The sequence below is a fragment of the Liolophura sinensis genome, chromosome 1 (genome assembly GCF_032854445.1).
Source record: "Liolophura sinensis isolate JHLJ2023 chromosome 1, CUHK_Ljap_v2, whole genome shotgun sequence".
In the NCBI taxonomy this organism is placed as follows: Eukaryota; Metazoa; Mollusca; class Polyplacophora; order Chitonida; family Chitonidae; genus Liolophura; species Liolophura sinensis.
In genome coordinates this window covers 68,858,330-68,885,775 of record NC_088295.1, presented here as the reverse complement: position 1 = coordinate 68,885,775, position 27,446 = coordinate 68,858,330, and the positions used below count along the sequence as shown (strand labels likewise).

The 27,446-nt window shown below is 40.1% G+C and overlaps 1 protein-coding gene across 1 annotated transcript; it reads left to right on the top strand.

Moving 5' to 3' along the window:
- The first annotated feature begins 2,926 nt into the window (after positions 1 to 2,926).
- Positions 2,927 to 26,025, top strand: LOC135463560 (protein lin-28 homolog). Its single transcript, XM_064740861.1, has 4 exons — positions 2,927 to 2,960; positions 5,368 to 5,471; positions 20,093 to 20,265; positions 25,800 to 26,025. The coding sequence occupies exons 1-4, from the start codon at positions 2,927 to 2,929 to the stop codon at positions 26,023 to 26,025; spliced, it is 537 nt and encodes a 178-aa protein (XP_064596931.1).
- The last annotated feature ends 1,421 nt before the right edge of the window (positions 26,026 to 27,446 follow it).

Below are 27,446 nucleotides of genomic sequence, written 5' to 3'. Positions count from 1 at the left end.
CCAGAGCGCACAGCTGATTCGAGGGTCCATAGGGGGGTATGAGCGAGCATGCCTCCCCCGCACGCAAAAGGCGCTTAACAGGTCCTATTACTCCACTCTAACCGAGTTCACAACTTGCAGATGGAGTTTTCTGTGGATGCCACTCTTTAAGAAAGAACAAAACGATGAAGTTTCAAACTAGCAATGAAAAAAAAATGCCTTTACAAATCAGATTCCACACAAAATTTATAACTATTTTATTCAGTTATCAGAGTAATAATGCTGTCAATTTGTACTAGGAAATGTGGTGGGTACGTCATCTGCATCGGCACTGACATACAATAATTACTGGTGACCTTTCAGCTGCGGTTAACTACATAGCAGATCTGTGAACTCGGATCAGCTGTTTGAAGCTATACTCCCCGAAGTAGCCCCATAATAGTCATAAAATATTCTAAGAATATAAATTCCCATGCAGAGCTCATTTCCATAAAGCCGGATCATTATGCACATGCATCATGTAAAGCGACATTTACTATTTGCCGGAGCATACGAAGCTTTTTATAACAGAGAACACACTATTCCACTGCTGAACGCCCGTAAAGGTAGTTGATTTCCGCGGTAGTAAAGTAAATATAGCCGCCATTACTGTCGTACTGGGCGTGGCCAACACATGGAATTTGCCCGCCCGGCTTCGACACGGCTCCGCCCCATTTGCCTCGCATTATAGTACCTCCACATATATACATCAGTGCTTTATTGAATGGAATAGTTCCACGTAATTAACATAAAAAAGATTGGCATTCGCTTGGCCGGGAACCAGTCAAACTGGTGTCAGCCCCTTGGTGATGTGACAGGTTGCCGCTACCTACCATTGGTCGGCGGCCAGCCTAGAGTGGACGGAGGGCCTACACATATGCATTACGGCCTGAGATAGGTCACGTGAAAGGAGTAAGACAAATCGACGGAGGGCCGGGACTAGCACGCGGAGATCGGCGAGAACTGGTTGTTGGGGGAGAGAAAAGAGTGCGGGAATTTCCACCTGAAGTTCAAGTGAGATCGGAGTTTTACACTTGATGAGCACAACGACATGGCCTCAGGTTACTTACTACTATTTTTCTCCACTAGTTTATTCTTTCTTAGATTTATGGTTCTCGTAAAGTGTTGGTATGAAGACTTGCACAGTTCAGCCCCGGCCGTCGTGCCACAGCGGCCATAGTTTCCTCGAAGCCAGCTGATTGTTGGTCGGAGACCTTTGCCACTGCGCAGATTCGCACAGAGCTAGAACAGCCCCGTGTTAATGTACGGACTGAGTTTCAATGTTGTATTGTCGCTGAAGGAATGTGTCTTGTATAAGACGTTTACAAACCGCATGTCACCGTGTAGTTGGTAATTGTCTGTTAAATTACTGTTAACAGGGTTGGCTCATTGTATTGTTGTGAGTTCTGTTGTGTGTAAACTATCCCAATATAATGTAGGTTAAGTGTGTATGTGGGTTATATAGGTAAGCAGGTAGGCCTAAGCCCTCTTGACCACTTACAGGATGTTTCTGAGTGTTATATACCCCCCATCTCCGTCCTTGGGCTTCGGAAAGGCTGTAATGGGCCTCGCATAGGGCAGGCAAGAACGAGGTCAGTAAACTGGGGGGTTTGTTTCACGGGGCTAAGCTTCTCTGGCCGACCCCTGACTTATCATCACACACTAAAGGCATCTATAGAGCTGATTCTCGCTCTGTAATCAGCTGTGCCCTTTTGTCCTTCCCTTCATTCGCCTCCCTCTAACTTTGCTGTCAGCGCATGCTTATTTTGAAGATGGTTAATGGCTGCAGAGTATAAGAAGGGCAGTATTACCCCGGTGAACGCGCTGAAGCCTTTGAGGTTAAGAGTGGAGATAATAAGCTAAGCACTGCAAAGAAGGATTGCGACAATTTACAGTTTTAAAGGTGCCGAGATCAGCGTCCATAGCGATAACATTTGGATGATATTGCGGTAATTACTACCCGCCATCTTCTCTCCGTGCATTGGGAAGAGGAGGAGGAGGAGGTGTGTATATTATGGGTGGCCACTAGCACAGGGCCCTCAACCTGCAAGTCTACCTGGCCTGTGCAAAACCTAACAGGGGAACGGTGACCAGAGACTCAGAGAGCAGGACTTGTTTCTTAACCTCCCTGGGTGACACGGTCAGATTTGCAAAAATACATCTGTATTAAGGCTTACACCCTACTAACCTCCCTATCCTTGCCCCAGTATTTCGCCACCAAGATGTTAGGACCCGGTCAGTGATTATGCTAAGATGAAGAGGACAGATTTTAGCCGGCCATAAGGTGGACGAGGATGGCCTTAGCACTGGAGGTTGGCAGAACATCTAGAAAAAACATTTTATGGATTCCCCTGCTGAGATTGTGCGCGTGACTCGAGGCCGGTGCCCTGCATTCATTCACTATGATAATTTATCCTACACATGGAGTGATGCACTCTAGGGCTGTTGCCTGCACGATACAACTGGGCTGCACCGGGGTAACTCCACCACACAACCATCATTCATTGATTTAGGGGTCATTCAGCCCGGGTATTTTCTACTAGCGATTCCAGCTGGTAACTGATCAGCTGATCTGGCTCTGCTCGCTGCTGACCGCTGCTTGCTGCTGCAGAGACAAGCCTGCGCCTAGCGCCCACCGCAGGCCTTTCCCCATACGCGCCTGTTGTGCACCATTATCTACTCGCTCTACTTCCATGTCCATTGAGAGAATACAGACCTCCTAGCCGGTGGTCGGAGGAAGTGCCTCAATCCTTTTGTGTTATGTACTGCGTCCATGTAAAGAATGAAGGTTGCCGAACCTACACAGTAGAGCGTGTAAGGAGCTGGGGTATCCGTGCTTGGCCGTCTCCGTGGTGGTAAACTCCCCATAACCATGGCTATGGCCGCCGTTTCGTGGTGACCGGTGTGAATGGCGACCTGGGCGGGCGCTGAGGAGGCAGGAGGTGAGAGAGATCCGCCCTTACGGTGACCACTTGAGGGGCTATCCCCTGTACACGAACTCAGTTCTTCTAGCTAGCCGTTCATGTAGCTCCCTGACTGCAACCCGCCTCTTCCAACCGAGAGATGGTGCAACATGTCGTGTGGAGGTATATATAGTGTAGACGACTGGTCCTGTGCTCGACCTTCAGTCTTCTAAGCCTTCCTCCAGCACAGGTTAGACGGCCTTCGTCACCGGGCTACATACTGTCTCTCTGAACTAGAAAACTCTGTAATATGGACAATGGCATTCGAATTTTTTTGTCGTGTATTGTGGGTGGTGAATTGTAGGTCACGGGTAAGGGGTACACACGGGTTAAAAAATGCCGACACACAAAGCTGGAGCAGTGGATTGCCCCGGCCCGTGGCATGGGGTTCATGTACACACATATACTCACAGTTACACACTTCTCATGCCTTCCTCCACAATTTCATCGTTTACATGTTGTGACCAGTGTTTAAAAGGGATCGACGTTTTAATTATGTTAATATGTGCATGGGTACGTCATGACAAGGTGCCGTAAAGTGAAACATGTTGAGTTAGACCTAGGGTTACGTAGCTGACTGAATGGGGGCTAGCTCTGCAGCATGGCGGCCCGTAGGTCGACCTTGATACTGACAGCAAGCCCCAACTCCTGTTACCCTTTCGTTACCCACAAGGTTCGGGCATAAACTTTTTGGCTCTTTACACTTCAAGCCTTTGCTTAAACTTGCCACCCAAAAATTAAAGTACAAAGTTGTATTTTTTCTACTTTATACCACTAAGTTATTCAGATATGAGGATTTTTTGGCGACATTCTGCCTAGTTGTCATGTTAGAAAATCGTCAAAGGTATTCCCACTGTGAAAAGTTTTGAATTCCCACCCGAATCAGATGAGACCGAGAAAACCTACGAATAGTTTAACATGATCAAAATTACTTTTTCTTACATTGTATTACTATTCCTCAATTTTGCAGGCTGGATGTAAAGGTATTTTGTTTTTACACCTTGACCTGGTGAACTTTTTACCCCTCTAATTAGATGCCCTTTCAAGTTTTTGTCTTCCTTTGGTGAGATGGCCTTCCTAACATGATATAATAGACATTATCAGACACATATACCCTAAATAGGTTTCAAAGCTATTCAAACCATGCACCATACAACACTGAACCTGACAATGGTGACTTTTTAAACTCCTACCATGTTTTAATGTAAAAGCGAGGCACATCTTTGAGGATGAAAATGAAAACACCTAACTAAATCATACTACAAGGAATTCTACTGTAAAGAAAATCACTTGTGTGTTACCTGTTATTTTGAAAAAACTTGTTGAAAATATACACTTTCAACAGTTCTATGGAAGAAAAGGATGTACAGAGATTCAGTATTTGTTCAGAAGTCTTGTGGCTTTGTTCAGTGTCAGCATGTCTCTGTAGCACTTGATGACTAATTCTGTGTGAGATGCCGAAAGTCGGTGACATACGCTTGACTAATACCCAGCACATCACAAGTACATGTGAAATGCTATTTCCAAGACGACTGCGCGTGGTGTCGTTATCATGGGTCACGTGGTACGCTAGTGACCAAGCTCCTTGAATGTGATATGTTGTTGTTGAAACAAACAAAAACAGAAGAAAAAAAAACCAACTAGCTACGAGTCCATCGTCATCAGTATTACAGCTGCCTTGAAAGGATTGACTTAGGAAAATTAACGGTTCACGGACTACGCTTATTTAGATCTCGTCGAACTATTGAATCTTTATCTTAAATAATTAGCAGTTGCTTATGAAACCACGGTTAGTGATGAGGATGGGGGGGGAGGCTAATGGCATTTTAGTAACAATGATTGAGTTTTCATTTAAGGAATGAGATGCTAGTAGTGACAGAGGGAAAGTAAACCAAGGGGTAATCAGAATTTATTCCGAGCTCACACAAGCATGCTTAACGCCTCGTCTAGTGGTCAGTCTAGTTAAGTACATGTATATGATCAGTCGCCTCTAATTTAGGATGGTTGACAGATCAATGTAGCATGATGTCAGTCTTGATCATTTTGATCAAACTTGCGGCATATGCTGAGCTTTCCACTAGACAGTATGAATTCTTGATAACTTTGTCAGATAGGCCTACATGGTGTTGGTAATTAAGTTTTAATGTTCACCTAGGAATCCAAAACAAGTCTCAGCAATTACATTGGTTTATGGGGATGTGAAGGTTCTTTTTTTATGTTGAGAAATATTCATATAAATATATTATTCATGACCTGAATTAAATATAATTTGTTGTTGTTATTTGGTGTGCCTATATAATCAGTTATGTGTGATATTCACTTTGATGACTGGTGATGTGATAAAACTGTGAGTTTAAATCTAATTGGTAATTTGGTTGGTTTTCAGGAGGAGGCCGGAAGAAGGGCCGATGTAAATGGTACAATGTTGTAAAAGGGTGGGGGTTCATAACACCAGATGACAAGACTATCGCAGAGGTGTTTGTACATCAGGTAGGTGCTGATTGTCTCCTGACAGTTTTCTCTCATGTAGAGAGGGTCACTAGTATGGGTCTTCCTGTTTAGCCATGACCATATGGGTTAACGGTCAGAAAGTTTGTAATTATAGTTTAAGTAGATAGTCAGCGGTATTTCCCAGAAACATGACATGGTATTGTATATGTATTTTAAAGGAAGATCACATGGCCTGTCCATGATATTGTCACCCAAGCAATTCACACACATCTGTGCCTGTGGCGAATGCCAACTTTGTCTGTCCTATTCCATGAGCCATGTGATTATATAGGATGCTGGACAAATCCTATGAAGGCTTATATTGGAGGTGTATATGATCTTATTGATCTTTTTGTGCTGTATCTGGGAGTCCTATTAGATCAGTTTTAAAGGGAAATTCTGACTTTATCCAAGAAATAAGGAAGTAATTTTGAAATCTTAAATTTGTGGTCCAGTTGCTATTTTGTCATGGCGGCTGAAAGTTAATTAATTCCTAAAGATTCAGTTTAATGTGAGAGGGGCACATTGGATGGTTTTTTTCTCTCGAAATTTCTTTTCCCTCAAAACTGTGCTGAAAAATTCTTTCTCATATTTTGCTTCTTGTTTTAGATTTACATGTCCATAATAGGTATACACATTTCTCAACATCACCTGTTACTTACAGGGAAGTTTAAATTTTCCTTGCGCTTGTAATTATATTTTCTTCGTTACACTAACAAAATGATGACTTAATTTTTCTTTACCATTTAATATAACAGTGTTAATTAACACTTTGGAATATGCCGACCAAAATCCCCGCTTTGCTTTTTATTGACTTCTATTAAGCCTTTCATTTAATTTTAGAAATTTTACTTTCATGCTCTTAAATATTTGTAAACAAATGTTTTTGCACATATTTAAAAAAATTGTTTAATGCTATCTCCTGTCCTGCTTTAATCTGCTTACCCCAATATCTTTTAATAAATCTTGATCAAGTTATTACCTTTTTATTCAATTATAGTTAAATGTAAGAAAGCTTTCAACATATATGTTATGTGTGTCTTTGATTGTAACTTAGACAGAAATTACAAATTTATAAATGTTGTTTAAATTTTGAAAGTGTGTATTACTTGAGACAGGTAGGGACCCTATATAACCCACTGTCGATTCTATGAGTTTTAGAAATTATAGTTTTTGAAGTGTTTACTTGACGATGATTGTAAGTCTCTGTCGATTATATTAGGATGAATAGATGTACACACAGGGCACATCCCATAGGCCTCAGTTCTGACCTTCATTTTAAGGCGAACTGTTTTATGAGGGTTGTCATGTGTGCCCTATGGCTTTACAGCCCTGTACACAGTCTATCACAGCTGATGGCGCAGGGTGACGCGGGAAAGGAAAGGGCATGCGCAAAGAGCCGGCTCCACCCCGGTGTATAGGCTACATCAACCTGTGCGCTTGTCTCCATGACAGCGTGTCGGTCAGAATGCGCTGCCCTTTGGCTTGTTTAAATTCAGATAGCGGAAGTTGTCCCATCGGACGATCTGCCCGGCGTCCTCATTTTAACGATTAAATTTGATATTAAACACAACACGGCGTTTACATATATTCTGGGAGTTTTGATAGCACATGAGGGTTTTATTCAAGGCTCTAGTATTTGATTTACTTATATTTATTCATTGATTTATATTGATATCTATGTCGGATAATCCGCTGAATATGACGGCAGTCTACTTGTTAATGGTTTGATCGTTGGCTTACTTTCTTTTTTTTTAAAAAGTTTATATTTTGTCATCTTCTTGTGTCATTTTAGTGGATTAATGTCCATTGCACTACAAGCTATTCAAATTAAAATTTTCGTACATGTATAAATATAAAATGGCATATAGACTTGTATATGTAATACTGGTTGTGAGATGACTGGCTGATGTATTACACGTATGTTGGAAGACAATGGCGGCTGCTAAGGCTGCCGTAGAAATACGAAACTACGGCAACGTGTTCCCAAGAGCGCCATCAGTTGAGACTGGAGATTGGCTTGCAGGGAGACAATGACGAACGACTGGCTCGTCTCAGAAATGGTTTCTGGTTCAAATTTCCTGTGAAATGTTGAACTGAGGGATACTCTTTTGATATATAAATGTATATCCGATGCTGACACAGTATATTGCTCTTGCCATGCATCTCTCAAATTGCTGATGTAAATTTATTTTTACCGTGGTAAAATTTTTCGTGTTTCTTGAGGAAGTTAATTGAATGGCAAACATATCGTTTCTGTTAATAAAACTGAGTGTCCAGAGTGTTTCTTTAATTTGTGACTTCTTTAACTATTGCACTACTCATCATGTACGTCTTCTGCATGACATCTTGTTTACTTGCCATATTTTTTCCTATAACCAATGCAGAGAAGTTACGTATGTATGTATACCTGTTCCTTCGTCCTCCAAAGAAATTATATGACTTTGATAGATAAGTGTCGTGTTTTACCTGGAGACATCTTTTCGCTCTCCTGCACAGAATTTCCGTTTTTCGTTTGAAGAATTCTCAGTTATAGTGGCTCTAATAAATGTTTTGGGGTGACACACTACTGGTAGTCCCCACCCTATACGGAGGGGTACATCTGACAAAGCCAGTCTCAAATAGGTTCCCTATGTAGTAACTGAACAACCCTGCCATTTGATAGCCTGGGTCGCCAGGCCATTCACTGGTCTTCCCAACACTGGGTGAATGCCCCAGTGAATTCATTTCACTTCTGTATTCTATTTAATTACATGGTGCTTGTCTTATAGAGCAGTCCTACGTAGATGTGATCTGAACAGGCAGTTTTAGGAATATCAGTGATCAGAACGGTTTCTGTTTGGAAAATGATTGTGTGAGAACAGAGTTGTGAAAGTTTTAATTGACTTTTTAGACAGTGGAATCATATTTGTGAATGAGCGAATGGCTGGCGGAAAGCGGATCGAGGCAGCGAGTTTCTGTTTGGAGAAATGGTCGCTGGAGAGGGGACCCTATATGTTAATGAGGAAATGGTTGCTGGACAGGAGAGCGCATATGTTAATGAGGAAATGGTTGCTGGACAGGAGAGCGCATATGTTAATGAGGAAATGGTTGCTGGAGAGGGACCGCATATGTTCATGAGGTAATGGTTGCTGGACAGGAGAGCGCATATGTTAATGAGGAAATGGTCGCTGGAAAGGGGACCGAATATGTTAATGAGGTAATGGTCGCTGGAAAGGGGACCACATATGTTAATGAGTAAAATGGTCGCCGGAGAGAGGACCGCATGTGTTAATGAGGAAATGGTTGCTGGAGAGGGCACCACATATGTTAATGAGGAAATGTTTGCTGGAGATGGGACCGCATATGTTAATGAGGAAATGGTCGCTGGAGAGGGGACCGCATTTGAAAAATGAGGAAATAGTTGCTGGAGAGGGGACCACATGTGTTAATGAGGAAATGGTCGCTGGAGAGGGGACCACATGTGTTAATGAGGAAATGGTTGCTGGAGAGGGGACCACATATGTTAATGAGGACATGGTCGCTGGAGAGGGGACAGCATGTGTTAATGAGGAAATGGTTGCTAGAGAAGGAACGGTCTATATGAATGAGTCAGTGGCTGCCGAGAAGCGGAAGTGAATGAGGAAATGATTACTGGAGAGCTGGTCTGTGTATATGTGAATGGGATAATGGCTGCCAGAGAGCTGGTGGGTGCAGCATTATATATGTGAATAGGATAATGACGTTAGGTAGAGAGCTGGTCACTGCAGCATGTATATGTGAATGGATAATGGCGTCAAGTAGAGAGCTGGTCGGTGCAGCCTTCATATGTGAATGTGATAACGGCGGCAGCTAGAGAACTGGTCGGTGCAGCTTGTATATGTAAATGGGATAATGGCGGCAGCTATAGAGCTGGTCGGGGCAGATTGCATATGTGAATGGGACAATGGTCGGCGTAGCATGTATATGTGAATGGGATAATGGCGGCAGCTAGAGAGCTGGACGGTGCACCATTTATATGTGAATGAAGCATGGCTGCTGGAGAGCAGGTCGGTGCAGCCAACATATATGAATGGGATAATGGCGGCAGCTAGAGAGCTCGTCGGTTCAGCCTGCATATGTGAATGGGACAATGGCGGCAGCTAGAGAGCTGGTCGGTGCACCATTTATATGTGAATGGGGCATGGCTGCTGGAGAGCTGGTCAGGATAGCACGTATATGAGAACGTGATAATGACTGCTGAAGAGCTGGTCGCTGCAGCATTATATATGTGAATGGGATTGTGGCTGGTAGAGAGCCTTTTTGAGGCAGCATGTATATGTGAATGGGATAATGGCTGCTGGGAAGCTGCACGAAGCAGCATGTAGACTGATACGGCGATGACCTGTATTTGAGTTCTACCCCGGTTGGTTGCCTCTTAGTGCCCCTTTCCCCTTGTCAAGAATAGAAACTAGCGCTTCAGAGTGGATTACTTATAAACAATGCTTTTCACTTTAACTCTTCACTTGTGTTGTTTCCTGTATACATGCATACAGTGATACACTTTCATGTAAGGATTTGATTTTTCTATTGGACCATAGATCTGTCAAATTAAAATTGCAAAGAAAATGTTAACGAAAACTGTTATAGGACAATATAAGAGTAGTGAATATTTGGCATAAGGGGTCTGGTTTTATGCAATTCTTCTTTCTGGGTTACTTTAGAGACTAATCACTGGAAGACACATTCTACATTAGGTGCAAGAATGACTGGACAAATTGAAACTTGAAATATTAACAGCTTCCACCGGCTATTAATTAAAAACAGAAAAGGCTCTTTTTAGGAAATCACTTCTCAAACAAGTTTGCTTCAGATTCAAGTTTAATGTAGATTTGTTAATATTTGTTAATATTGTAAATTTTGTACGTGATGTGTACTGTAAATGTAGACTGCAGAACCACTAAGTTTCACAGTCGATGTTTTTATTCTGGAATTTTTTGGGACTTTGAAAGGTTTCTACATAACGTCTACATATGGAATTTTCAACTCTTCAAAGATCTTGAAAGATCATAAAGTATGACAATGTCGTTAGAATTGTTTTCACATGGACAAAGACATTGTTCTGTTAATGATTATGAAACATATTATACTCTAAATGTCGCATTTCAAGGCCATCTACAGTCTTTGAACTTATATACAGTGTAATGTCGTGTTTTAATGTGAAATTCTTCAAAGTAATATTTATTAAAAGTACATTACAGGAAGACAAAGTTAACTTTTATCAGAAAGAATAATAGTTTTTAGAACAAGTCAGAATTTATGGACTGCAAGAGAGGCTGTTGGGAAAGGAGATCCTGATAGTATCTGTTTATTGACTTCTATAGACCTTTATTACAATATATATCTGGGGAAAGCATCGAAAAGATGAAATGGATATGTTGGACTGTGGGTACATGATACCATTTGATCCCAATCAGAAGGGTGGGTCAGAATTCCTAATTAGTACATAGCCTGGTATACCACTATATGTCAGCTTGTTGCTGGTTTATGTTATGGAGTGCTATTAGATATCAACAGTGTTTTATTTCCTATTTTATCTCGCGAGACATAGAAGATAATGTTGTGATTTATTTTTCATAATTTTGACGAAGTCAGACTGTCTGTTAAATGTGAAAAAAAAAATCAAAAAGAAGAGAAACAAAAAACAAGGATATGTGGTCCTAAGTATTGGTCGTGGCTTAAAAACGATAGTGTTTCTATGGCACGAATTAGGGCATACTTCAAGCTTTTGTATTCTTTCAGTTTTAGGTTTAATCGTATGGTAGATTAGGACTGTATTATGTAGGGTGTAGGTAAGACGATCGAGGGAGGGGTTCACGGGGTGAGGCAGAGAGATTATCGATCCGCAGTGAAGACATTGAGTTTACAATGCATCTTGTCTGCTCTAGGCCCATAAAGGCTTACGTTTTACACACACAGGTGGGTATTGATTGGAGTGACTTAGTGCTCACCCTTTTTTCTATAGTATCACATTTTGACTGCTTATTAGTGAATGATGCCAGACTATCGGCTGGTATATCGTGCAGAATATCCACATTGTGAGAGGTCTTCAGAATCGCATAAAATTATCAGATATATTTTGAAACCGTCGTGGTATTTACTTACGTTTTCACATGCACTGGGTTATTTTTTTTCTGTTTCATGCGAAAATCTATGTAAGGCTTCATCTCTTACCACTCCGCTTTTTTTGTAAATTAATTAGACGGAAACTTGCATGTGTCTGGTGCAGTCGCGTGCAACTGTATATCAGCACTACCGGAGCCCATTGCACAGGCCGCCATCTTAGATGACATCGACCTGTTTTATCGTATAGAGCTGTCACCTGATCGTTCGATTTTCTAGAATTTATCTCTTATAGTTTATAGCTCGAAACATAAAAGCCGGATTATGAGGATTCTGTTTCCTTGTTGCCTGGCAATGTTTTATATACTAAAATATATAAAGACATGGCCTACATAAGTAAGTGTATGTATGATAGATGTTTAGTCCATTAGAGTGCGTTAGATCATTCTTGATAAGTATTTGCGGTTGTAATCCATCGTGTTGAAATTCCATTTGAAAACCTTAAGGTAAACGTCAAACTATATACACACGCATTTATGACTTTCAAATAAAAGGTACAAAACAAATCCCAGTCAATTAAAATTGTTCTATTTGAGTAATGCTGACTAGGGCGCATTAAATTCCTAGATCCAGGCAAAAGCTGGAGGTAGAGAAATAAAGCTACATGATCAAGATGAACTGAATAAGTGGAGATGCTTTGATGTGGCGATGTCACAGTGTATCTTGACAGTAGTTGTCACGTAAGCACTAATTTAGCACAAAAATAGAACATCTTGTTCAGATAATTATCATAACAATTCGTAATAATTCATCTCCTGCATCTATATGTAAATGAATTTGAGGATTTATTTAATTCTGGCAATGTAAATATTAATATATATCTATTTAGATTTTCATGGTGACTTTAGGAGTAAAATATTCTTTAGATTGATGTGTACACATGCATACAGGAGAAAATTTTAAAAGAATTTATTTATTTATTTATAACGTAATTTAGATACTTCTGATAATAGGTCACAACGGATCCTAAAATATTTTCCATTCTGTAGTGTATTGAGGAAAATATCTAAATACACAAGTGTTTATTTTCTGTATAAACCATAGGCTATTTATATGACCATATATATATATATATATATTTGTGTGTGTGTGTGTGTGTGTGTGTGTGTGTGTGAAGTTCATGTATGTGTCCTATTCGATTTGTTGTTAGTTTGCTACATAGAAAACGTTATCCAAAAATCTCAGTTTATTTGTTACATTGTCAGATAGAAGTGATGACACTCATTAGGTATTATCCTTTAGAAGAGGTTGGGAAAATAGTTTAAATTTGACAACCTTCATTTAACATTCCATTTTAAAAACTGTGCTGATTTTGGGAAACTGCTGAAGAAATGAAAATTTTAATGGGGAGTGTAATATATACACAGGTTTATGTACACAAATATATTTATAATTTAAAAAGTATGCAGTTACCTCCAACTTAAGTTGTTAAACATATCAAGTTCCCTAACTCTTCAGACGCATTAACATATCTTTATATAGTACCAGAAATAAGTAAAGGTTAACTATTTATAGTGGTTTATTAACGGTATTTATCCATGGCATATTGCCACCCGCTGACTGTACACATAATTACAACTTTATAGTAGAAATTATTTGCGTGTGGAATAAATTTTCAAATAAAATTCTGGATTGTTTTTCCCTGTAACAAACCTTGTCTTTCTTTGTGCTTTTAAGATAGGTGCACTCGCTTCTTCTTTGTAGTCATCTCCCAAAGCAGCCTGAGAATGTCTCTATACCAGGCTGTTCGTTGTTGACGAAACAGTGAAAACTAAGACAAGCCAAGATGTGGGTCTGGGTACTAAGCTGTTTGTCATATTAATGTGCCAGTTGAGTGGGAGCGACAGATTTCGCGGAGTCAGGCGAATGCCCGGATGTACGACCACCCCCCTTCAATACGTGGGGGACGTTCACTTGAGGGAGAAGTGAAGTATATACCAGTTGACCGACTTCGGGTAAAATGATGAAAAAAAAAATTGTATGAAAGAATGCGGTATAGCGGGACATAAATTTTCGCTGGGAGATATATGTTTTAGTGTGTACTGTACAAACTGACGCCTGGCCAGATTTCCTAGCCTGCATTATGGTTGGAGGGATTATCTCGCCGGGTTTAGTTCAGAAAGGACTGGTCAAGCGTAACGAGTGGGGAGAATGGTCGATCTGTCACCTTCCTATCACAGCTTCAGTCGGCCCCTGGGCCTCACGACATTATCTGGGACTGAACACTGAGTCGAAATCTACGCCTAGTTCTGGTAGAGAAGGCCGACCAACTGCTTCATCCATTATCGTAGCTGCTGGACACCCATTGTAGTGACCAACTGTCTAGGCTAATCTCTGAACAAACAACTAGCGAGATCCTCTCCATGCACTTATCCCCCCCCCCCCCACCCTCACATTGGAGCACTACCCCCTCCAACCTGCATACACACACAGCCTCAAAATGTCATGCCACTGTCCATCCATCGCTCCGTCTGTCATGCCGATGGTTAGTACTAACCATTCAGAACAATTCCAGATACCTCCTGAATTTCAAATGGCGATTCGAACTTAAACATTAACATACACAATTTGTAAGACACAGAAATGAAAATATTGGAAAAAGTGCTTTCTAGTCCATTCATGCTTTCAATCACATTGTACGTGATCCTCTTCTGGGCCGCCTCTTCTCACTGACTGTATATGACCTAACATTTTGTCATCTTTGTAATCGTGCATGATTCTGAGACTTCTGTTGATCTTTGGAAGGTGCTTTTATTTTTTGTTATGGAATTTAGATGGTGTTTAAATTTCGACGCCAGTAGAAATGTTTTACTTCATTTATTGACCTCTAAAAATGCGCTTTTTCAGGCGAATTATAGAGCAGATACAGTATATGCTCTACAGATTAGAGATAAAGTTACCTACTGAAACAAGCTTAGATATTGTGAACTTTGATTTAATCTGCCTCATTTTCTTTTCACCGTTTCAAATCCAACAATGTCATACTTTAAATTAAATTAGAACCCAGTGTTCCGGTGAACAGTCCTATTAGGCAAGGGTTTTACCAAAATATAACTGTAAACTGTTAAATATAGACAGAGATATTTTAAGAGAGCCTAGTCTGTTTAAATATTTTATTTACTCCGTCATTTTGTATTTAACGTAGCGCACTATCCTTTCTCAGCCTAGATATCCAAAGCTACTGAATGACTTCTTAATGATAATTTTTTACTCTTTTACAAACAATTCGCGATATTTTAATTTTATGTACTTTTAAATACGTGTTATTTGTTTTTTACTTCTTGTAGTGTAAACTTTCATTCACATGCTTAATTAATAAAATTTAAACTTGACATTACAGTATAAAATTAGGTATGTTAGTTAACGTAACAATTAGCAGGAAGAAAAATTAGAAAGCTATATTACACTTAGTCATTGTTAAACCTCAACATCCTTGAACTGAATAACTTTTAAATAAGTGTAGAAGGCTGAGTTTAGATTCAATTTTGAAGCCACTTTTCATCTACATTAGCGGTGTGTGTACATGTGTACAGATAATATGGGAATATCGGCCTATTGTTTCCTAAAACAACAGCTTATACTGGACGGTTGCTCATAGCTAGTATGTATGCACACGGCACTGGGAGGATGTCTGTTCCCTTTGAAGTAATTGGTTGCCAGGGAGGGAGGCGTTCTGTGACTGCTGAAGTGCATATTGACCACAGCCATATTGTCAGGCTGGCTCTTTATTCAATACTACAGAAATTTGACCATTGGTCAGTGGGCTAGCGGGATAAGGCGGCTCTGGCCTTTACTACAGACTACTTGGCCTCTGGCCAGAACATCGCCGGCTCGGCCGCATGCTACACCGTACAGATATAAATGTATACATGAATTGTTGGGCTAGGTTGAAGCAGAAGTTCAAAATTTTACACAACATCCGGAAAATGTGTTGATATTTTCAGGCTAAATGAAAGCCGCTAGTTTGGTAGTCGTTGGTAGTTTGGTTAAAATGCTGATACAGTCTAACAGATTATATAATTATATACATAACAAAATGCAACAAACAAGTATTTAACGAAATGTGAAATAAAGAATTGATTATAATTTGGCAGATTTAAGTAAAAATATATTTGATCGTACAGCATACATTTTAATGGTGTTTTTTTAGATTCAAGAAAACATTACTGTACAGAGCACGGAACAAAACACGGAAAGAGTATCGAAATTAACACTTCATGGATATTATTAATATTTTAATAGAAAATAAACTCATTTAATTTTTGAAAGTTGAAAAAATTGTGTGAATTTAATACTAATCATCATCATGTGGATAAAAGAAATTAGGTAGTAACTGGATTTTTATTGAATAACTTACTTGTATAAATCTTATATTTATATATATATATATATGTGTGTGTGTGTGTGTGTATAAATTTATTTATTTACACGGTGAGGAGAAGAAGGGGTACTCGTGTTTGAAGTAAAACAAATAAAACTAAATGGAATATTATAGATAAGCACGAATAAATTTTACCACATACCATTTCTCAAACCCTGCATTCAGTTTTGGATTATTAAATACGATTGAAATACTATTATTGAAAACTAATGTTTACTTGTACTTTCAGCTGTACTCTTACACAGATTATATTTCAACGTTAATGACATGTGGTTGGTGAATTTCAATGATCATGGATCGCTCGAATATGTTTTTGCCAGATAAGGCGTCGTACTTGTCAAATAAATGTGTTGGATATTTGACGGATAATGTAAGATGGACAGCTACATAGGTGTTAAGAAACCGGCACAAAAATACCCCTGTGGATCTCAGGTGTGTTAACAATATACATTACCAACCTTGATAATTATTAATCTAATGTTGTATTTTCAAAGATTTTTAGTTAGAAAGCGCATTCAGACATTATTCTTTTCTTGTTTTGATTTAGAATGTTTGACAATTTCTATTGATAAATCTCAATTATATATGGGCGCTATATCCGTATTTAAAGACATACAATGTTATTAGCACTTAGACTGGACTCGGTTAAAATAGGGTACCGTAGTACCCTATGAAATTTCTGACGTCAAAATGAAGTGTATAATTGCATTTGTACGCCTACATGTGCTGAAAAACTGTAACCACCCGCGGAGATGCACTTCAGCATCTGGAAGTGAATAGTTTTGTCCTGAAACTAGGTTTATAACCAGTTTCTATATGATAAAGTAATCTTGTTATCTGAAAATTCACTGAAATATTCTCAGTTATTTAAACTATTGCCAGTAATTTTGATAGTGTATTTCTTGATAATTATTTGCAAAAGTACTTTTCCCCCCACACCTTAAAGCTTTGATTTTCTCTTTAAGATAATTTGTCGCACAGCTGCCTGTTTGTATTAAAAATTAAAGTTACGAAATAAAACTGATCAAGAAACTGTACGGGGAAGGTAAATGTCAATACTAAATTCTCAAAAGACATGAAAGTAAATACTACGTAGTAGAATTAAATTCACACTGAAATGACTGAAAAGGCGTGTACAGTGTATATGCTGTAGAAAGCCGCACTTACTGCGACAGTACCAGTGGCAGGTGACGGGAGAAACCAGTGGATACATGTTTTGCTTCCTCACAATAAAATTCTTTTCAAGAAACAATGTTCGTTTAAAACACATTCTCGTACCAAGCATACTTCAAAACAAAGCGGGAAAGTAGTACTCTCCAATATATACATTGTGGTTAGGTTCTGGTGGATATTTTGTAGACCACAAAAACAGTGTGGGTACCATTAGGCGTTTTTTCCACATTCCTGTTTTGTGAGTTTGTGGGTTGGCCACGGAATGCGAGATCTGTGTGCGAAGCTGGAATGGTTGCTGACCAGGCGGTGATGGCCAGCTGGGGTCAGCGGCTCTCGTGGCCAACGTTGTCCAGCCCCGGCTGGCTCGCTACACAGTCCTCTCAGCTCCACGGTCAGCACTACCAACATAATGCGGGCTGGTTTCTATAGTAACGAGATAATATATTCGGGGGCCGTGGTTATGGCTGACTGGCCATGACCTAGGGTCAGGATCGGAATGTACAGCCTGTGTTTTTATTAGTGGTCAAAGTAGAAAGGTGCCCACCCACGTACATGTGTACACCAGCAATAGGTCAGCGATAAGCCGCTGTTATAGGGCTCAGGGGGATGTACAGAGGTTACATTAGCCAAACACATGCTGTAGAACAGGGTGGAATAACGGTCCGCTGTCCATCTGGGATCTCGTCCTGGAGAAGCGAAACTAAATGATCAGTTTTATCACCGTTTGGGCGTTCGATAATAAAATTAAAGTTCGTGTATACCAGTGAACCCACGGTTTGCGACTGGCACTAATTTGATGCAGGGTATGTGTATGGTACTGTGTATGGTACTGCCGGTCATTGTTACATGGAAGTATACATCTGACGAACACGTTACTGATACGATCCTAATCCGTGACGCAATCTAACCCAATCCCGTGATAGTTCTGCCTTTTCAGGGTCTGATTTATCTATCGCTGCTCATGTACGTCACTATACCCTGAGCGCCCTTGGCGACAAAGCGTTCACATCCACGCATGCACTCACATAAGTTACCATCAAACCTATTCCCACGTGACTATTCATAACGAAGGGTTCTATCTGTTGGATTAGTGGACTTTTCATTATATAGTAATTTGTTGTATTTACTTACATTATACGTCGCAAAAATGTGTTCATATGAGTCTTGCAGGGAACAAAAATATGTATTTCTCAAATCTGAAACGAAATTGAATAAATTTATTTACACGTATATTAGTGTTGGGTGAATGATCTTCTAGATCCTTCTATGGCTTCTGTTTTTTTTTTTCTATTTATCATCAGCTCATCGCAGTATTCGAATTATACAGAGGAAAACTGTCAAAGTATACGTCACAAATCATAATAAGTTGAGGACTATCAAAAGCTGTTCTAGAACATTTTTATACCGGGCGATACGTAATGAAATTGTCCTGGTTACCATGCATGTCATTGTCGCATGAAGTAGTTCACACAATTCAAAATGGCAAACCTGAGTTCTTTTAGAGTCTATGCATTAGTCGAGTGCATATTTTAGATGTTTTGAATGTTTTCTTTATCCCTTTCTTTTTTCCCATAAACCATTGGCGTACAAAGACACCTCTCCCATGCCTGGAAAATATACTACAGGTTTCAAGATGGAATCTAATCTTTTAGACTAGCACAGTATAAAATCACAGCTTCTTTAAATAATAGATGTATAGGTATAGGTAGCATGCTTATCGATTGTTGCCGTATATTTAATGCTGTCGGCTTTTATAACCGGATACTGCATTTCTCCGATATATAGATCAATATACTTAGCTAGTGTCCGTTTACGGAAGCCCGCCCGGTCTGTATATATTAGGTTTTGTCGTGTCACTCGTCCAAGTAACAATGGGGATCGGTCATCAGGGATATTATCTAACTTAAGGTTAGGCTTTGATGATAAATGTAACGGTAATCTCTAAGTAGATATCCATAAATAATATCCCTCTTCATGTCGACTCCGATAAATTATTTCTTACTTATTGTTACTAGAAACCTCATCGCCTGACTTGAACGGATGTACAACCAATCGGTGCTTGTCTTACTTGTATTTATCGTAGAACATAGGTGAACGGGCATTGGTTTATTCGGGACACAAGATATCACCAAGGTTACATGACGTAATGTCTGTCTATGTGACTCGTGCCTTCAGTCTGGGATATTAGAGTCGATGATCTTCATGACGATGAGGAAAAGCTAGTTTATGGGGGTGAAACATTTTAGGACATTTTAAAGAAGACATAGTGGTCTGATTTAAATTAGTTAAACTGCAAGGTTGAGAAGATGCGGGTGGGTAATCCAAGTTTCGGATACTTCATCCTGAACTTCAGTGTTTTTCTGCATCTCTTTGTCTCAGGTGATGAAGACCTTTGGTGTATATTTTGTTCTGACTATGACTTAGACCTGAAAATGTCTAAAGAATATCATTGCACTTGTTCTAGAATCTTTAATAATTTCAGTTTCTGAGAATTTCTGAGAAGTTCAATGCGCTCAGCACTGGATCACTACTTGTTCGTAACGGGGACATAACCGACGATTCAGACACAAACCATTCAGTGTCTTAAACAAGTGCATGATTCAGTGCTGTATTAATCAGTACGCCAATCGACCAATCCATTCATTAATCATGTCTCAAGTATTGGCATCGATCATATACGGTTTAATTAGTTCGTTCCTGTCTATGCAGTGATATACCGTTGTGTATGATGTCGCCAACACTATATTACTGCTTGTTGCCATCGCATTGTTTCGCTGATACACGTATTGAAGTTTGGCGTTATGGTAATTAATGCTTTAGTGACGTGTCGTTAAAATAGGTTGCATTTGTGTCACAGCTATTTATGCATCGTGACATAATGTTCTATTGTGGATAACAACATTGTCTTTCGTTTTCCTTTTAACAGTCGGTGATTCATAAAACAGGATTCCGAAGTTTGGAAGAAGGTGAGGAGGTGGAGTTTGAATACAATGTCAGTAAAAAAGGCTTGGAAGCGATCTATGTATGCGGACCGGGAGGATCGGAGTGCAAGGGAAGTGCAAAGCGACCCTTGTCCAGGAAGAAATACCGAAAAATCAGGTAAGTGATCAAATATCATGTGACAAGAAGTCTTTTTGTCTGTGTCAAGGCTTCCGGAGTCAATAGGTAGAACCAAACAGTTGGATGACTCGTCTGGACGTTTTAGGGCGGTTCAGAAAAAATAATGGATGTGCAATGGCTTTTTTAAGATAAAGGGTATCCATTTGGCCCTTTCTGTACAGCTTGTCCACTAACGACTTGCCGCCATGGTATTACTGAGCGTTGCTATGGTTTGGACCAGGTGACCAGAACAGATGGCGGTAGCTGACCGCTCAGAGGCACGCGACTACTGTCCAACTGACCGCAATTCTATTCTATGGCAGTTTCTTTGGGCTAATCGCCCAAGTAATAACTAAGACATGACTGTTTGTCTTTTTTTATCCTTGACATGTTAGCCCCGGAAAGGCAGGTGTGTGCTGCCATCGGCCAACTTGAGACCTCAGGTCAGTGTGGGCAGTAATAACAAACCGAGCACTTCTACTCACTGAGGCTATTTTCAGCACACACCATTGTATTCTTGGACAGGAAGGACAGTGGAAATGCGGCTATTGTGTCTCTGGAATAGGATTTACTGCACCATTCACTTGGCCAACTGATGCGGACCTTTTGCAGAGACAATAGCAGTGTTGGTTCATGTGAATTTGGTTGAAAAGAAAGCCTTTGTCATAAGCTTTGCTCGATCACAATACCAAGTTCTCACTCGAATCATTCACTGGTTTGCTCAGTATTGAGATGTATGTGATCTGGTATAAAAGTCTTTGGCGGTACCTGAACAATAACTACTGGACATACCGTATCGACTCCTTCTAACTGAATGACTGCCAAGGCCCAAGGCTAAAACAGTTATTAGTCTTATTACCGTTGTAGCGTCTATGAATTAAATGCTGGTGTAGGCAAATTCTATTACCACGTATGAAAAATGGCTTTAAATGTAGTTGGGGGCTGCTATGGAGGATGGGAGCTGGTAGTGGCAACCCTTAAGTGTGAAAAGTTTTATGTTTGGTGGCAAACGTTGAGGTGTCCTTCACACGTGGAGCATGAAACTTCTGTTTGTGGCGAGTATTGAAAAGTTAGACTGGACCAAGAAAGTTTCAGCGATATACAGGAATTATTTTTTCTCATCTTTATCCTTGCTTTTATTGACTTTTTGTACATGCAAGTCGCTTAGGTTATGTCAGGGAAGGAACTTTTTGTTCTTTGATCTTGACACATCAAATGGCTGTGCACAGATCTTCTTGGTTTAAGGGGTACACAGTTCTTGCAACCCAACAATCTGCTGCGTACCAACACCTAGTCGGATGAAAACTGTATTGTGTGTGTTGTCCATTCCACAAATGTAGTGTCTATATGTCAGTATTTGGAACATGATAAACGCTTATATTTGAAGGAGGAGGCAAAATAAAGAACCCTGTATAAGTGGTAGGTAAAGACAACCTGTCCACATTTAAACTTCCTTCGCATTATATTGAAGTTCAAAATTTTGACTTATGTCAAAAATGGTTGTGTGGAACCGGTTCGAGTAGAGACGTATTGTGATCTACGAATATCACGATGTTAATGTAGTATCAAAGCGGTCATAGTTCTAGCTTTATTTTTTTGTCTTGGTCTAACTCCTAATGAATGTGTATGCTATATATAGGTTTAACGTTACCAGCGCGTTTTTTGAGGGATTTCAGTGGATCAGGTGATTAAAGCGCTGGCTCAATGCGACTTTCAGGTTATTGACCAAAAAGACCGCGTATTCGAATCCAGCTCTCACTGTTTCGGCTGCGGCTTTGTGTTAGTGGGTTTCTTTGGTAATTGGTGAAGGGCGGTGGTTTATTCCGAGCATTACTCCGGGTTCCCTGCCGTCATAAAAGTAAAAATTCTTCAGAACGGCGTTAAACACTAATCAAATAAATAAATAAATGACCCCAACATTGTTGAGCACATCAAGCGAAATCAGTTTTTTCCATGTAGCAAAATATTGCCGTCATTGTGTTTGCCTGATGGTGCATAGTAAACACAGAGAAGTATATGCATAAGAGATAAGCTAAACGCCTATAACTTCGAAACTGAGGCCAGAAAGAAAAACATGTAAGTACTAAATTGAGGTCAGAACAAAGCAAATAAAAAAAAAAATAAAAAAAAATGCAGCGATGTTTCTCTTGTGGTTAATCCTGGGTAATGAGTAAGTGAAATCGCTCTCTTGATTGCCCGCGAGCGTTATCGTCGTGCTGTACATTAAACACAGACTTCGACAGATAACAGGGGCACAAGGAATCGGCCCAATTCACATCGGCGTGATTGTGTTTTGATAGGACCTTTTTTGTGCACTTCTACCAGAGACCCAGTGTTTACTAGTCGGTCTAATTTGGGTCAGATATATATATCGTCGAAAACCCAATAAATCAACTACAACCGTTTAGGATCACAGGTCTTCGGTTTTGGCACCATAGCTCGCACGGGAGCTTTTCTGAGAAACAATGGGTACAAGGTCTTAAATGTAGGTCAAATTCACTGGGTTTCTGGAACACGCAATATAGCAAACATTAATAGGTGAAAGAGGCTGTGAAATGCTGCGAAAAAAGGCCTGGCTTGGAGCCAGCTTCCTACCAATCATGTGACAAGCTAATATTGGCCATGGCACTAATTTTATCCAGTCAGCCGTTTGGAGCATGTTCTCCCTCCCCACCAATGGGAAGAGGGGACACCCGCTTGGGCAATCTTAGTATCATTGCTAACATGAGCACAACATTGCATAATATATCGTGTGCACTTGGCAGAGAAGATATTTGTAAACATTGGAGTGGTGTATTTAGGTATAGAATGGTACAAGCCTCGCCGTAAGCGTTGAGACGCGCGGTTCCCCGAGGACAGTGTTCCCGGTGCAGATGGCCCGATGGCAGTAGACAATGGTAGGTGGTATTGTTATTGAGGGCATGTGCTCACCACCGTCTTCGGTAGTGATCAAACATTGTCTTACGTTTTCTTAACTCCTTGTGTAATCCTCTTTCAACAAGTTTGCTCTTCTCACAAGCGTCCTACGCATAACAGCAGTGTCGTACCTTTGCCTTTGTTGATGTTTCAATGTAAATTGCATAACCGCGGATTGACCTCTCCTTCGTTCGGTCACTGGGTCATGTTATTCCTATGGTTGACCACAGTTCAAGGTCGTTTCACGATGATGGCGTCCACAAGATCAGACATGCCTATCGATTAGAGAGCCGACATGGTGAACGCAGCAACAACAACATAATAACATAGATAACACGATAAGCATTTAATCTGCATCTGTTGCAAGGTTCAATAACAAGACAGTAATAGGTTTCTGGTTTAACAGCGCTGTTTCCGTTAAACTAGATGAACCCAAACGTAGCCCACAGTGGGTTACAATCACTTACGTCATTTGACAACTGGGATGAGGGAAAACTAAATGTAAGGTATACTGATGGATGGGAAAGTCACAGGTCACGGGTTAGGGGCCATTTGTTTTTATCATACCCAACAGCATTGTAGCAATGTCAGTTTTCTTTTTTACTTTGAATGATAATGACAAGTGATAAACTGATCAATACCGATTCCTGTAGGAAAGTAAAAAATGAAAACAGAAAAACTACAACTGTTGTTCAGACTGGAGCCAACGACTGAACCTGCTTAAGTGCAACTGTACCGTTCACTTATTAATCGATTATTTGGTGAGTGGACTCGGGAGTGTTTAGTTCGTGGCCTATCCATGCTGTTTCTTTTTGCTGGAAGCTTGTATCACAATCTAAGTCAGCATACTCCATTGTTTCCTTGCCCGGCCAATACCTTATTGCTAATTTTCCGTGCGAACGGGAAGCCCGCGTTATTCGAATTGAAGCCGTTTAGTTTAGATCGGTCTCATTGCTACACTTCCTTTGAAGATCGACTGTATCTCTGTGATGCCCAGTAAGGTTATCTTCATCGATTATCAGTGGACACCGTGAATTCAAAATTTGACTGTGGATTTTTTGTCTAATATAACGGTTCGTGGCTTTTCTCCTGTATCTTGTCGGTAGTGTTTTCCGCACTATTCTTTGTAACATAATCCTGTTGGACAATGGTTTTGCGGACTTCTGATCACCGCAATATTTCATTTAACAAAATTCTGTAAATGGGTTCATGTTGCGGTATAATCTTGAGCAGTTTGTGTGACGAGTAGATTTGTTGTTCAATACATTTCAAGGACTACCACGATAACAGCAAGAACAACAATATGATCCAGCCATCTATTAACTGAAAAAGAGCAGGATCTCTAACAGGCATATTTTGACACAATTCTGATGTTTTATGTCTTGAAAATACCATGCAAAATTGCGGACAGCCTCGAGACACTTTAATAAACGGATTTAATGTTTAATCAAATTGGTTGCTTGATGCACAAAGCGTGGTATCCGTCATTGCCAGAAGATTTGCATGAAGGATTATGAGTATTCAGTGTGTTGGACTTCTGCTTGTTGTGTGCCTCGTGTTGGAATGCAGTATGTTGCTCCGTCTGCAACATAACCGTCGTTTGTTCATCTTGGAATTCGAAACGTTGACATAACCAAACATGGTTGCGTCGGCTTACACTAGATAATGTTAGTGTTCCTCTTTCGTCATCTTTGACCTTGACCATCAATAATGAGCGGGATTGCATCAGTCAGTGTATCACCATATGATGTTATTATTGAGCCCCTGTACCAAAATTGAGGTATTTTCAGGTAATTCTGATTGTATTGTTTGGTGATGAAGTTAAGTGATTCCATTACGTTGTTGTATGTCGTCTACCGTGTTGGTTATAAAGGGTATCCAGAACGTGTTTAGGGAACTGTTTAGTCGCTAGTCAGTTGTTAAGTCCTCAGCGGTAGAGGCTATGCTGAACCTTTTTGGTGTCCTTATATTAAACTTGTGTTTCGTCTTTCGTCTTATGACTTTGCTCAAAAAGAATAATTGGGAAAAATGTGCATCTTACTTTCCTATTACTGCACCTCACCTTCTAATATTCTAAAATTCATTGGATTTCTATGCATAATTCTAATTTCATTTAAATATAAATCTTGTGAACGTTATCAGGCATAAATGTCACGTGCTAATTGTTTTAATGTTTATTCTGCAGTTATTAAAAGCATATCTTGTCAAGTGGAGTAAGCATATAATCGCCAGAATTGAACTGGACTCTTTGCACCGAAGGGATCACGACTTGTATAGCTTCACTTGTTAACAATGATGAAGCTAATTTGCGACCTTGGGAGAAACATTACGGCTATAGGGGAATTCTTTTGGACATGATCTTGAGGACATTTGATGCTATTCCATTTAAGAAGATATGCTTAATGATGTCGCAATCTGTTATGTAAGCACACTAGGGCTACGTTTTTGGAGAAAACGTGCGCTGCATTCGTTATTTTTATCCCATGTACAACCAGACACGCTATTTTATGTTGTACATTCTGTGAATTTACAGCATCAGTTTGTGCTGCTTATTGTGATATTGTGAAGGAGTTTGAAGTCACAGTGCACTAAATACTACTGTGTTTGTATTATTGCAGGTGTTATAACTGTGGTGACTTCGGGAATCACATGGCTGCCAAATGTCCCCATGGTCCTCTTCCAAAACGATGCCACAGCTGCAAGTCCACCGACCATCTGATCGCGGACTGCCCCGAGAAGGACAACTCTAGGAGGAGCGGAAGTAACGGAAGCCGATCTGGTGACCATGGCAACGACAGTAATGGTAATGAGGGATTTTCTGGAATGGGCCAAGGTCTCGTTTGACCAGAAGGTCTCTAGGAACATTATCAGGAACCTGCTCCCGAAATGTCCGTGTCAAATGGAACCGAAACTGTCTGCTATAGGAGACACTGCTAGTTGTGCTGAGATCAATTATCTGACATCAATATATGTCCAAGAAATAAACTGCTACGTCGACCAGAAGCAGTGACGTCATCACGTGTGAGGTAATGTAATGAGATCAATGCAGGACTGCATGTAGTTCTGCAAGCTCGTGACGCCATGGTCACGTGGACAAAGTGTGAATGTTTTGACCAGTCACGTGACGATTATTGTTCAAAGCGAATGTCTCCTTGGACTTACTTGGTATTGGAGGGTGTTGTTATGAGAAATGGATGTTGTTTGTTTTTGCTTGAACATTCGCCGTGTATTGTATGTTGTGGATGTATGACATTAGAGGGAAAGGAAACAGATTCAGTATTGGCATTCGAACCACACGGGTAAAATCGCCATTTTATACACACCCTGTCGAAATGGCTGATAAATATATATGTCTTCGAAGTGGTGATAAACCGTAAATCTCAGCAGGGGACGAGAGGGATGAAGAAGGAAGTTTCTCAAGGCAGGGGCGAATCGTCTCTCCTGGGGACGAGAATGGTACTCGAGGTGTGGATGAGGGTTTCCGAGTTTCCATCCCCTTCAAAATTGTTCTACCTCAATTTTAACCCCAAAAGAATAAATTTCTGTACCATATAGCCACATTCATGTCAGCCAAACTCTTGCAACATTCTAAAGTCACCGACAACGTTTATAACTCATCCAAGAATGCATATTAAGTGTTTCATGTTTTCGGCACTCCACTGGCTTGATTATATTGCAGTTTTAAAACGTTTGCCTACCCGCTTGCTCGCTATCTAGCTTTATCGCTTTGTAGTTGTTGTCGCTCCTTCTAAGTATTTCACCGGCGTTAAGCATAAATGGGCCTTTGATGGGAAAGGTGTGCAAATACAAGGTCTCTAGACCATACCTCATTTGTACAGAAACTATACTGTGTAGATATCCATTGTCCTTAAGGAGAAAGGTATTTCATTGTTGGCAGCAAATTCTGTGTGGGCTCGGTCCCCGTTATCAAACTATACAAGTCTACCTCTTATATTCATCATAACCCAGTATTGGTGTCATGAGCTCACTGGAAAACGGCGAACCTCAACTCAATTTTGGAGCTCAGTGGATTTAGTTGTGTCATGTTTTTTGCGTAGTCTCCCTAAAATAAGATTTTCGTCTAGAAAACGTTTTTTTTTTTTTTTTTTTTTTTTTAAATTTTTATAAGTATGCAGCATTTTACCATCGTCGACGCTAGTAGAAGCTTGACAGAGAGCATGCATGGCCATTTTAGAATATGCTGGCGTATATTGCATATCATTTCATCATACACGCGCATTTATTTTTTATTTTAAACACTTGAG

Bases quoted from the DNA above. Each gene is read 5' to 3' on its own strand.
- LOC135463560 (XM_064740861.1), top strand. From the start codon at position 2,927: ATGGCGACCTGGGCGGGCGCTGAGGAGGCAGGAG. The intron at 2,961-5,367 runs GTGAGAGAGATC...GTTGGTTTTCAG, and splicing joins GGGCGCTGAGGAGGCAGGAG to GAGGAGGCCGGAAGAAGGGC. The intron at 20,266-25,799 runs GTAAGTGATCAA...GTATTATTGCAG, and splicing joins AAGAAATACCGAAAAATCAG to GTGTTATAACTGTGGTGACT.